This window comes from Citrus sinensis, chromosome 3, assembly GCF_022201045.2.
Source record: "Citrus sinensis cultivar Valencia sweet orange chromosome 3, DVS_A1.0, whole genome shotgun sequence".
Taxonomy (NCBI): Eukaryota; Viridiplantae; Streptophyta; class Magnoliopsida; order Sapindales; family Rutaceae; genus Citrus; species Citrus sinensis.
The window spans coordinates 11,815,194-11,826,498 of NC_068558.1; the positions used below are offsets into that span (position 1 = coordinate 11,815,194).

Sequence of the window (11,305 nt, forward strand, 5' to 3'; positions counted from 1 at the left end):
TTACATTAGTTTGGCATTGTGGATGGGATGCAGAAACTTGCTATGACACTAAAGTGTTTGGTAAACACTTATTGTTGTGGTTGGAAGCTAAGTTGATTTTATCCCACAATTATACGATGAAAAACTTATAACATCTTTACTATTTTTTTCAACATTATTATCTAAAAAGTCATATTTACCATATACTATCAACTTTTATTTCTTAACTACAGCTCTTTTATACTGCAACTGCAGCTTTTAATCTACAGCACTTCTACATCAGATGAGGCCTTAGTCTATCATAAACATAGCCCCAACCAACCTCAGCCACCAAAAGGGGAAAAAAGGAAGGAAAGAAAAAGAGGGAAAGAGGGAAGAAAAATAAAATAAAAAAGAAAAAGTAAAAACAACCAATTTCAATAAGTTATCTCATAACATTCACTAATAACTCCAACTGATTGACTGTCTTCCATTACAGCAAATGACATAAAAAATGCACCATAAGTACTACTATCAAGATTTTCCTCTTCACTACTGCCAAAAAATGCAATACTAGCTGTCCTCAAATGGGATGACCAAAGCTTAATTAGCATAGCTAAAAGGAAAGATGGTTTACTCAAATGAAGTACGGTTTATTTTCCAGTGCCAGCTGTCATATGATAAGGCCATTTGACTAACACAGTGATATTATTATCATGATTTTTCATGAATTATTCTCACTAACAATTCCATATCTCCACATTTTTTTCTAATTTTACCTTTCTATATGATACAATTTACAAAGACTAGTGTATTTCATGTACCATTACTTATGGAATGTCTTGAATACCAATAAAACAGAACAGTCTGTAAGGTGGCGTTTTAGCTAATAGTATCAATAAATCAATTCAATATTAATAAAACTGTAACATAAGTTTGCTACTTAAACTATAATACTCAATCTACGCATAACAACCTATATAGTCATCACTTGTGTCTCAAAAAGAGGGAAAAAAATAAAAAGTCACTTGCACATCGGTTCACTTCAACTGGTCATTGCACGAACATAGAAACACATAAATATTGGGATGAGACTTCTACTCCAATCCAGAAATTGGAATTAATAAATGACAAAGGAGTCTAGAATGCTGAGGTTGAACAAGTCTGAAATCCTACTTCTTTAGGTTAACGAGACTTCATTTACTAACTTTGGCATTTGGAATCCCAATTTAATTCTTAAATTCTTATTCCTAATATAAAGATAGCACATCTAATTAGTTTTATTTTTACTTTTTTTTTTATAGCGCATCTAGTTAGTTTTATTTTTACTTTTTTTTTTTCTAATAATTGAAAATTAGCAAACCAACCATCATAATTTTTTAAAACTATTTTAGTTCTTATTGGAGTAGCACTCTAGAATTATAGTTAGGAGAAATAACCAAAAAAAAAAAAGCGTCAAAAAAACTGTTCTGAAGCCATGGCACATACATTTATGCAGTGAATTTATCCCTTGAAATTTCGATTCAGTTCTACAAGTAAGCACCCTTATGTTGCCAAACAATAGGGTTGAGATTTGAGGGTCCAATTCCTCCTTTCAGGTTCCAAGAATAAATTAGAATTCCTAGTGCATGCATCCAAACAGACCAAAACAAGAAAAATCTATATCTGCCATAAAAATTCAATAGCTATCTTATCAAACTGAGGAGGGTGTTGTCATAAATTTCTTACATCACAACAATAACATATCAAAGCTAAAATACAAATTCCAAAATCCAATACTAATGACTCAAACAACAGGCCATTGAAATGAAAAATTGAGAGACATTTTTATTAACAAAACTTCTGAAAATCCATCAAAGGCAAGTAAAAAGATCATTTGACAACTTTTTGTACCGCAGTTGCCGAGTTATCATCGGTCAATAGATCGCTCTCTTGCTGTTTCTTCTGCAATGACTTGCGCTCGAGTTCCCGCCACTTGTTGATTGCAGCTGTGCAGATAACTGTATCACCGATGATTCAGTTTTTATTCTTCTTAAAAAATTGGACATTTTTTGTAATTAAAAATATTAAAAGCCACAGAGATGATTAATCGTAAGCTTTGTGTTTAAAATAAAATGTCACTTACATCCGGCGCCGACGAAATAGAGAAATCGAAGGACCTTTGTGCCGGCGGGGCCTGAAGCCATCTCTTCTCCCGTCATCTTTCGCTGCGTTGTGTGTGTTAGTTACTCCTCACTTCGTCATTTTCTTAGAGATTGTTTGGCAGCCGAGAAATGTGATGAGAGAATGAAAAGAGTGATGAGTTTTGCGGGAATTTATACTAGAAATACGAAAAGACAAAATTACCCTTCACCGGTACTTGGCACTTTGGCAGTTGGCCTTTTCCAAATTTTCCAATTTTTCAAAAACAACGTAATGGAAGGGCAAAACAAGTGAACCCGATCAAATTCGGGTTTCAATCCTAAATCGACCCGCCCCGTGAATGAAATAAAAAACGAAAATAACATATGATCTTAGCAATTAGCAATTTCAGAGTTGAAGCTGCAGCCAAAAAAAAAAAGATAAAAAATGGAACAGAGAAGAAGTTCAAAGCTTAACGTAGCCATAATACATCCAGATCTTGGAATAGGTAATTTAATCTGTCTGTTAATTCTCTCAAAATTCTTTTCTTCCAATTTATCAATTTAGGTTTTAATTTCAAATGTTTGTGTGCTAAATTGGATTTAGCCTCTGTTTGGGTGACGATTCAACTGTGCTAAACTGGATTTAGCCTCTGTTTGGGTGCCGATTTAACTGAAAATTCTGTTGAACTGAAGTGAAAATAATGAATTATAGAAACATGCCGTGTATTATTCATTGGATTTTAAAGCTTTTGCGTTGATTATTCGGATACTGTGCAATGATTGATAGGTGGAGCTGAAAGACTAATTGTTGATGCGGCTGTTGAACTCGTGTCCCACGGGCATAATGTTCATGTTTTTACTGCTCACCATGATAAACGCCGCTGTTTTGAGGAAACCGTTAATGGTGAGTTACTTTTTACATAATTTGTAAGTCATCTTTAAGTTGTAGAATTAGAAGTTGGTAGAATTTGGAGAGAGAGAGAGAGAGTGTGTGTGTGTGTGTGTGTATGTATATGTGTGTGTATATATATATGTATGGATGTATATATATTTGTTAGTTTTTATATATGTAGCACTTTCAGATCTTGTTTTACATTGCCAATGCATTTAGAAATGTCATTTGATGTTCTGAGTTTTGGTCCAGATTAAAGGTTCGTGTATTAGCTTTTATAGACTTAGTGAAAGTGATCTGGCTGCTTTTGAACTAAACTTGGAAGGCAGGAGGTGATTGAATACGAATAATTATCAGTTTTTTGAGATGAAGGGTATGTTGCAGCTCTAATCATGCCTGAAATTTGTCTGCTAGGCATCTCTGTTGGCATCTGAGAAGCCAAAGCGGAAATAAGCTATTAATTCAAGGACTGAATGTTAGCTTAGATTTAAGATTCTAACCTTTGGCTTTGGATGAGTGTTGCACACCTCAAGAGAAAGGAAACAAAAGGTTTCCAGTGGAGTCAAGGGCATTCTCTGGAACTTTAGAAGCGCTTGATTGTCATGCTCTCTTTTTTCTGCTCCTATGCATTCATTCTTGTTTTCTAGTGTTCAAATTAAAGTTTTTTGACATACAATGTTCATTTAAATTAATTGACTAGGCACTTTTCCGGTTACGGTTTATGGAGACTTCCTACCTCGTCATTTTTTCTACCGTCTTCATGCACTATGTGCATATCTGCGATGCCTTTTTGTTGCTCTTTGTGTGCTACTTCGGTCGTCATCATATGATGTTATAATAGCAGATCAAGTCTCTGTTGTGATCCCGGTGTTAAAACTTAGAAGCTCAACAAAGGTATTTATGCTGAATATCGCCCGTTACATGCAAATCCTTGAACTATTGTTGTTTGAAGTACTATTCTTCTTGGCCAGGTATTATTCTACTGTCATTTTCCGGATCTGTTACTGGCTCAACACACAACTTTTCTTAGGAGGTTATATAGGAAGCCTATAGACTTTGTCGAAGAATTAACAACTGGTTTGATTCTGGTTATGTTTTGCTTATGCAAAATAAATTGTCATCCTTATTTTTTAATTATTTTTTTTGCAATGCCAAATTGCTATATCAATACTAGTTGCATTTTGGATTGCAGGAATGGCAGATATGATACTTGTTAATAGTAAATTTACAGCTAATACCTTTGCAAATACATTCAAGAAACTTCATGCTCGAGGAATTCGTCCAGCTGTTCTTTATCCAGCAGTCAATGTGGATCAGTTTGATAAACCCCATTCTTATAAGTTATAGACGTGACAATCTTCTAGTACTTCTTTTTATTCAACCCAGAATACTTTGTAAACATTTCTGTGATTATGTATCCTCTACTAGTCAAAGCTCAAAGCCTTAACTTTTAAATATCCGCTTTGATGTAGGTTGAATTTTCTCTCCATCAACCGCTTTGAAAGAAAGAAGAATATTGATCTAGCACTTTCAGCATTTGCCATGCTTCAGAACCTTGAAGAAGATGTCTTTAAGAATCACAATACAGCTGATGTAACCTTGACCATTGCAGGTAAGCCTCTACCTATTTCTGATTTGACAGATAGCTTTTACTGACTCTTAGGCGTGTCAATACACTGAGGTTTTGTCTATGAGTTGAGTTTGTTCATTGATTTTGTATATCTGTCGCAAAAAGAAAAGTACCTTCATCCAGTTAGTTATATTGCTTACTTGTCAGAAGTATGTGCAGATGGTTTGCTGGCAATGAAGTTCCTAGTGGTCTGTATGTGACCCATCATAATGCATTTGATCTGTCATTTAGATGACATCAGATGGAAATCCAGTTTTCGTTTAGCATTCTTTCCTGAAGATAGTTTATCATTAACTTTGACTGTCAGTTGGGTTAGCAGATATTTGATGGTTACCATTTACTTCATTAAACTGGATCCATAAAATCATATGCTACAATGTACCCAAAACAAATCAAGAGGTTGGCTTAATCATGTTATCTGTAAAGAGTGAGAGGCAGTTTAGTTGACCAAATTGGTTAGAGATCAGTGTAAAGTTTTTTTGGATGCAGTCTAACTCACTCTGTTTTTCATTGCCAAAAAATTGGTAAAATACTGAAGCATAGTCAATAATCTAGAACTAGACTAATCATTGCACATACAGCTGAACTTAGTAAAGATATAGCTGATGATAAGAGAATGAAAGAAAGTTGCTTGCTGAAACTCAAAAAACTGGTCTTTAACTCGCAATCAGAGGAACTTACACTATCTGCAGCAGGGAAAGCAAAATTGAGTTTTATATACTATGCCTGCACAAACATGAAAGCTTTATTACTAATATGCAATCTAGAAAGCCTACTTGCTTTTGGATTTATTGAAGGAAAATGTAAATCTCTCTGGCTGCAGGTGGGTATGATAAACGCCTGAGGGAGAATGTTGAGTATTTGGAGGAGCTTAAAAGCCTGGCAGAAAGAAATGGAGTGTCTGATCGGGTCAACTTCATAACATCTTGTTCAACAACTGAAAGAAATGCTCTTCTTTCTGAATGCCTGTGTGTCCTTTATACACCAAAGGTGTGGTTGCTTCTAGTATTATCATTGGAGTTGATTCCTAAAAGAGAAAATGATGAACTATAACTTGAATTGGTTGTACAATTAATGTAGGATGAACACTTTGGTATTGTTCCATTGGAAGCAATGGCAGCTTATAAACCTGTTATTGCATGCGATAGTGGGGGCCCTGTGGAGACAATTAAGAATGAGGTGACAGGATTTCTTTGCAACCCTACCCCCCATGAATTCTCTTTGGCTATGGCTAAATTAATTCAGGAGCCCCAGATGGCCAAAAAAATGGGTGAAAACGCCCGACAGCATGTTATGGAGTCGTTCTCAACAAAGATTTTTGGCCAGCATTTGAATCGACTGCTGGCTTATGTTGCCAGGAGTAAGGAGGACTGAAAATGGTGAACACAACATGATGATTATAGGTCTCTATGCATTGGTCTCAAACAAGATATTTGGAGCTGATAACAAGCTGCGTTGTTGTATATTATGAGCTAAAGAGACTGCCATTTATTTGATCGGTACTAGAATTATCTTGATACTGCTCTGTAACCAAGCCTTATCGTTTCTGTAGAGAGCTCTAGCCCTGTGTATGCTTGAATGCGCACATCAAGTAGTTCAAGAGCTAGAGGTAATATGACACAGAATTCCCTTTCTGTGAGATTTCACTAACCTATTCTGAAACTGAAAAGACTGAAACTGTAATGCGATGTCATTTCTAAGAACTCATTTATTGTGGGAAAAACCCTCCTTTTTTTCTTCCTTCTGAGTTTCAAGATTCTGCGTACTTCCCATATTTACATTTTATTTGTTTCGTTTATTACTTTTTTGTGCTTTGTCCATTAACACTTTTGCCCTGAAGGTCGAATTTCTTAACATCATCAGGTTGCCATCATAGGCATTGCCTTTCGGTTGAGATAATGTTATTTTAGTACGGATGTGACCAAATGACATCTCAACACTCATCTCTAATCAGTGTTGCATAGTGTGCAGTACTTAATAAAGAAGGTGACGTCTTCATTTTCAGAAAAATCTCCTCTGGAAAATCTGAAAACGTCCAATAAACCTATAGATAAACTTTCAGAATAATTTCAAAATAAAACTAGCAGATTCTTTGTCAGCGGCTCAATGCAGACTTTGCGGGTGGCATCAGAATTTATTCATGTGAAATCATACTTGTGTCCTTATTCGGCAGCACAAGATAAGGCTCAGCAAACCATCATTCTCAGCAACCCTTCTACTCCGTTCATCATCATCATTGTTGTTATTGTTATTATTATGTATGGAGTGTTGATCAAGTGTGGACTTGAGCTACGGGTCATGGATCACTTGATTATTGACTGGCATCCCACAGCCCGATCAATGATCAGATGACATGTGGCTCAGCTCACAATAACATATGCAACCGTGTGTACCTGATCAGATTTCTACATACATATACATACATACATATATATATATATATATATATAGAAATGTTTCAGTCCGGAATTTTAAAGTACGGGAAAATGCGAGAAAACTTTAAAACCGCATGGTTTTAACATATATATATATATATATATATATATATATATAGACATATACTGATATACATATACATACGCATACACACACACACACTAGGCTTTGCAACAATAATATTGAAATATGGATAAAGTAAAAGAAGATATGGAAGTGGCAGGGGATAAGTATCGTTCAATCTTGAATGAAGAAGCAAAGAGCACGCAGTGGAGGCACGGTGGCCCTCCGATTTTCGACAAAGTAAACAAGCTCTTCGAGGAAGGCCGGACCAAGGTGGCTATCAAGCTAGCTAGATAAATAACAAGTTAATTTTCATTATTAATTATTCCATTGATATTTCTCTTAATTAGTTCATAACAAGTATTCAGGGTTAATTTTGTATGCAATCGCAGGAGTGGCCTAAAGGATCAATAGAAGAAACAGTTCAGAATGCTGTAAAGTCTTGGGAAATGGAGCTTTCTCAGAAGACTAGCTCAAATGATTTCAAGACCATTAACCCTGAGAAATTCAAGCTCATTGTTAATGGTACGTACTAGAATAAAACCTGAATCCTTTTTGTGTAATTTTAGGATTTTCCAACATGTATTAAATTGTCTTTAAATCATCGAGTAGTGATTTCAGTTTTAATTTTTTACTAACTGATATTATAACTGCATTGGTTAAAACCCTAACGCCGTTGTGGGTGGATGAACGTAGCTCTTACATAGAGAGTTGCCACTACAAACCTGTCTGTCCTACGAAGGATTAGGGGTTGAATCTACAGCAATAAGATCCTGACACATTGATAGACTTTGGATTGTATCTTATGCAGGAAGAAAGGGCCTGTCGGGAGAAGAGACTCTACAGCTTGGAAGCTACAATGCCTTGCTGAAGAATTCACTACCAATGGAGTTTCAGTATTGCAGAGCAGATGAAGAGACTTTTAAATCATCCCATGATGCATTTCGATCAGCTTTTCCCCGCGGATTCGCCTGGGAAGTGATCAGTGTTTATTCAGGACCGCTAGTGGTTGCCTACAAATTCAGGCATTGGGGTTACTTTGAAGGACCTTTCCAGGGCCACGCTCCTACTGGAGAAATGGTGGAGTTTTATGGGATTGGGATTATGAAGGTATGATTTTAATTAGTTAGTCTTTTATTAATTATTCCTCATTTAGTCGGTTAGTAAAATTTTTTTGGTTTAAAAACAAAGGATTTGAGGTTCGAACCTCATTTATATGGGTGGAGAATAGATTTGGTCGTTGTTAAATTAAATTTGTACATACACACACATATACATTGTTGATCTAGTTCAAAATCCCAAACTTGATTAAAGTTTGAGAAAATTATTAAACTGTGCGGTTTAATAACTTTTTTAAATTTTAACAAATACAAGATCCTTGATATAATATAAGATAATAAAAAATTTAAACAAAACCTTTTTTAGGTGGATGAATTCATGAGGGCAGAAGATGTTGAAATATACTATGATCCAGCAGAGTTATTTGCAGGCCTCCTTAAAGGGCCAGTACTCAACGCAATTGCTGAAACCCAACAAAACAAGTCTGCTGATACTTCCTCTTCTCATCACTGCCCATTCACTTAGTAACTAACTAGAAATAAAATTTGTCTTTTTATTAATTTTTTTCATTTGTATATTATTTAGCTTATTAGTCCCCAATAAGATGCTAAGATATGTATCACATGCATGCACTTGAAGTAGGGAATTTCGCTTCTTGTTGAGAGTTTTCTTTGTCTCTTTCTCATGAAATGCATCCGTGGATGAATATATGCCAATTCTCAATCTCATAAGGGTTTGTGAGCGTGTGTGTATATATATGCACACATATTGATGGTATGATGTAGGATGATTTAATTGTTTTATAACTTTTTTGAAATTTTCATTTTAATTAGCGTGATATGTGTTTAGGTCTTTTATTTTTATTTTCATTGTTATTTAGTTTTTTTTTTATTTAACTTAATTTATTGGGGAAGTAGGATTATCTTGTTATAAATAGGAAGGTCTTGTCGTTATTTTTCATAGGCTATTTTGATTAATAAAAGTCCCCTTTAGTTTTATCTTATGTATTCTTTATTCTTTTTTTTTAAAATTATTATAAGAGGTTCTTTATTAGGGATGGCAATGGGGAGGGGAGGGGAGGGGACCGATCTCCCCGTACCCATCCCCGATATTTTACGTATGTCCCCATCCCTTCCCCGTCCCCGTCAGAATTACTTTAGAGAATCCTCATCCCCTCCCCGAATAATAACAGGGGATCCCCGAGGGTCCCCGAGGGTCCCCGATCCCCGAATAACTAATACATTTTTTTTTCGATTTTGAGTTAATCATATTAAAATAAAAAATTCAAATAAAAGTAAAGTTTGAAATATATCTTACATTAATATCTATTACAAAAGTTACATACATTAAATTAGTAAGTAACGCAACATGCAAGGGATACAAACTTATTTTACAAACTATCATGAACAAATTAATAGTCTAATACAAAATTGTTACAAATAAAATCGAATTTAGATTCAAAATTAACTTTTTCAATGGTGGCGTGGACACTTTATAAATGTGGACTATTCCCTTTACAACACAATAGTTAAATCGGAGCAAATCAAAAGTAAATATTAGATTAGATTAGATTAGATATTAAAATTGTGATTCGCTGTGGGCAATTATAACATCTAAAATTAAATAAAAAATAGATTTAAGTTTAAAATATTTAAAGAATATCAAAATTAAAAAAAATGTTTGGCTAATAGAATCTATTCGGTCTTTTTAATGTCCTAAATAAAAATTTAGAACTTTAATTAGCTAATTAGGCCTAAAAGTTTAATAATATAAATATTTTGATATTTTTTATTTTTACCAATATTTATAATTTTATAATTTATTTACTAGTAATTTTAAAAAATTAAAATTAAATTAAAAATTAAAATAGGGAAATGGGTAGGGGATGGGGATTCCACCTCATCCCCGTCCCCTCCCCGAATAAGAAATTAGGTAAAAAATTTCTCCGTCCCCTCCCCGAATAAGAAATTGGGTATGAAATTATCCTCATACCCTCCCCGAATGAGGAAAATCCCCGAGAATACCCGTCCCCGTGGGGATTTTTGCCATCCCTATTCTTTATCCTTAACCTCATGTGTGGAGTGTTTTATTGTAAAAAATCTCATAGTGGCTAGTTGTTTTGAATAATACATGATGACACAATCTATTATGTCACGAAGTTGGAGTACAACCGAGTGATCATAACCACTACATTTAACTTAAAACCATGTCCAGTGAGTGAGTTTTATTTCATATCTTTTTAACTTCTATATCCTGCTACGTCATGGTATATTTAAATTAAGAGAATACTTGAACTTCTCAAATTGTTTTCATTGAGGAAAACAATGTTCAAAATTTCCTTGTTAGTTGCCAAAATTATTCTATTTTTTTATCTTTCAATATTTTATTCTTAGATTTTTTTTAAAATCAATGTGGGGCTTTACCATATATTGTAAAAATAAAAAATTAATAAAGTTAATAAAATATTTTAATTGCATTGAGGTCTGATGACTTTTAAATGACTGGCTTACTGAATTAGAATTGAAATGGGGAAATGGAAATTAGAATCAGTTGTTTACTTGAGCCCTAAAATCAAAATTTGAATCAACAATATTTCCATTGATATTTTTATTTTATCTTATAATTTGAAATTAATTATTGCTGGTTACAAAAATGTTCTTAGTTAAAACTATTATTGCAAGTTATAAAAATGTCCTTAATTAAAATCAAGTAATTTTTCACTAATAAAATCAATAGGTAAAGATTTAAAGAGAAATATATGCATGTTTATATAATATTGAGCATAATTCTATGATTTACTATACCAGTTGGGGGTTTTTGATTGTTTTCCCTTTCAATCAAAAGTTAACTGGAGAGCATAAAAAATGACTTCACGTAAGTTTTGTTGGCAAAATATGGACAACTTATTCTTTTCTTTTCTTTTCTTTTTTCAATAGTGAAAATGGACAACAATTTAATGTTAAAAGATGATGACTAAACTATATACACGTATAACCAATTAGAATGATGGCGTAGGCTTGTAATGCGTTGATTGTAAATGAGGCCTATATTATGCCATTTGCGATCAAGTTCGCTTCACATATTTCATCACCAAATCAAGCGAAAGGGACGGCCATTGAAAGTTTGGGCCAAATAAATGAAATC

General features: G+C 34.0%; 2 protein-coding genes and 1 long non-coding RNA gene across 5 annotated transcripts; 2 read left to right on the forward strand and 1 right to left on the reverse strand.

Annotated features, from left to right (window-relative positions):
* Positions 1–1,759: 1,759 nt before the first annotated feature.
* On the reverse strand, positions 1,760–2,248 carry LOC102626014 (hypothetical protein). Its single transcript, XR_001508125.3, has 2 exons — positions 2,084–2,248; positions 1,760–1,958 (listed from the first exon to the last, which is right to left on the reverse strand). It is a non-coding gene; the product is annotated as a hypothetical protein (long non-coding RNA).
* Positions 2,249–2,385: 137 nt separating this feature from the next.
* Positions 2,386–6,343, forward strand: LOC102626306 (uncharacterized). 2 transcript variants are annotated; one of them, XM_006477698.4, is made up of 8 exons: positions 2,386–2,587; positions 2,869–2,985; positions 3,674–3,867; positions 3,945–4,050; positions 4,166–4,313; positions 4,446–4,585; positions 5,427–5,593; positions 5,684–6,343. In XM_006477698.4, the coding sequence occupies exons 1-8, from the start codon at positions 2,527–2,529 to the stop codon at positions 5,975–5,977; spliced, it is 1,227 nt and encodes a 408-aa protein (XP_006477761.2). In that variant the 5' UTR covers positions 2,386–2,526; the 3' UTR covers positions 5,978–6,343. The 2 variants fall into 2 exon arrangements, with proteins under 2 accessions (XP_006477761.2, XP_052294125.1); XM_052438165.1 differs by lacking the exons at positions 3,674–3,867; positions 3,945–4,050.
* Positions 6,344–7,173: 830 nt separating this feature from the next.
* LOC102628534 (pathogen-related protein-like) lies at positions 7,174–9,501 on the forward strand. 2 transcript variants are annotated; one of them, XM_006477705.4, is made up of 4 exons: positions 7,174–7,375; positions 7,495–7,627; positions 7,914–8,212; positions 8,528–9,477. In XM_006477705.4, the coding sequence occupies exons 1-4, from the start codon at positions 7,229–7,231 to the stop codon at positions 8,684–8,686; spliced, it is 738 nt and encodes a 245-aa protein (XP_006477768.3). In that variant the 5' UTR covers positions 7,174–7,228; the 3' UTR covers positions 8,687–9,477. The 2 variants fall into 2 exon arrangements, with proteins under 2 accessions (XP_006477768.3, XP_024954725.2); XM_025098957.2 differs by having other exon boundaries at positions 7,237–7,375; positions 7,471–7,627; positions 8,528–9,501.
* The last annotated feature ends 1,804 nt before the right edge of the window (positions 9,502–11,305 follow it).

What these genes read in the sequence shown, in the direction of transcription:
- LOC102628534 (XM_006477705.4), top strand. Translation starts at nt 7,229, where the DNA reads ATGGATAAAGTAAAAGAAGATATGGAAGTGGCAGGGGATAAGTATCGT. An exon ending in TCGAGGAAGGCCGGACCAAG is followed by an intron (nt 7,376 to 7,494) that starts GTGGCTATCAAG and finishes ATGCAATCGCAG; the next exon opens with GAGTGGCCTAAAGGATCAAT. An exon ending in ATTCAAGCTCATTGTTAATG is followed by an intron (nt 7,628 to 7,913) that starts GTACGTACTAGA and finishes TATCTTATGCAG; the next exon opens with GAAGAAAGGGCCTGTCGGGA.
- LOC102626306 (XM_006477698.4), top strand. Translation starts at nt 2,527, where the DNA reads ATGGAACAGAGAAGAAGTTCAAAGCTTAACGTAGCCATAATACATCCA. An exon ending in TGTCGAAGAATTAACAACTG is followed by an intron (nt 4,051 to 4,165) that starts GTTTGATTCTGG and finishes TTTGGATTGCAG; the next exon opens with GAATGGCAGATATGATACTT. An exon ending in TGTAACCTTGACCATTGCAG is followed by an intron (nt 4,586 to 5,426) that starts GTAAGCCTCTAC and finishes CTCTGGCTGCAG; the next exon opens with GTGGGTATGATAAACGCCTG.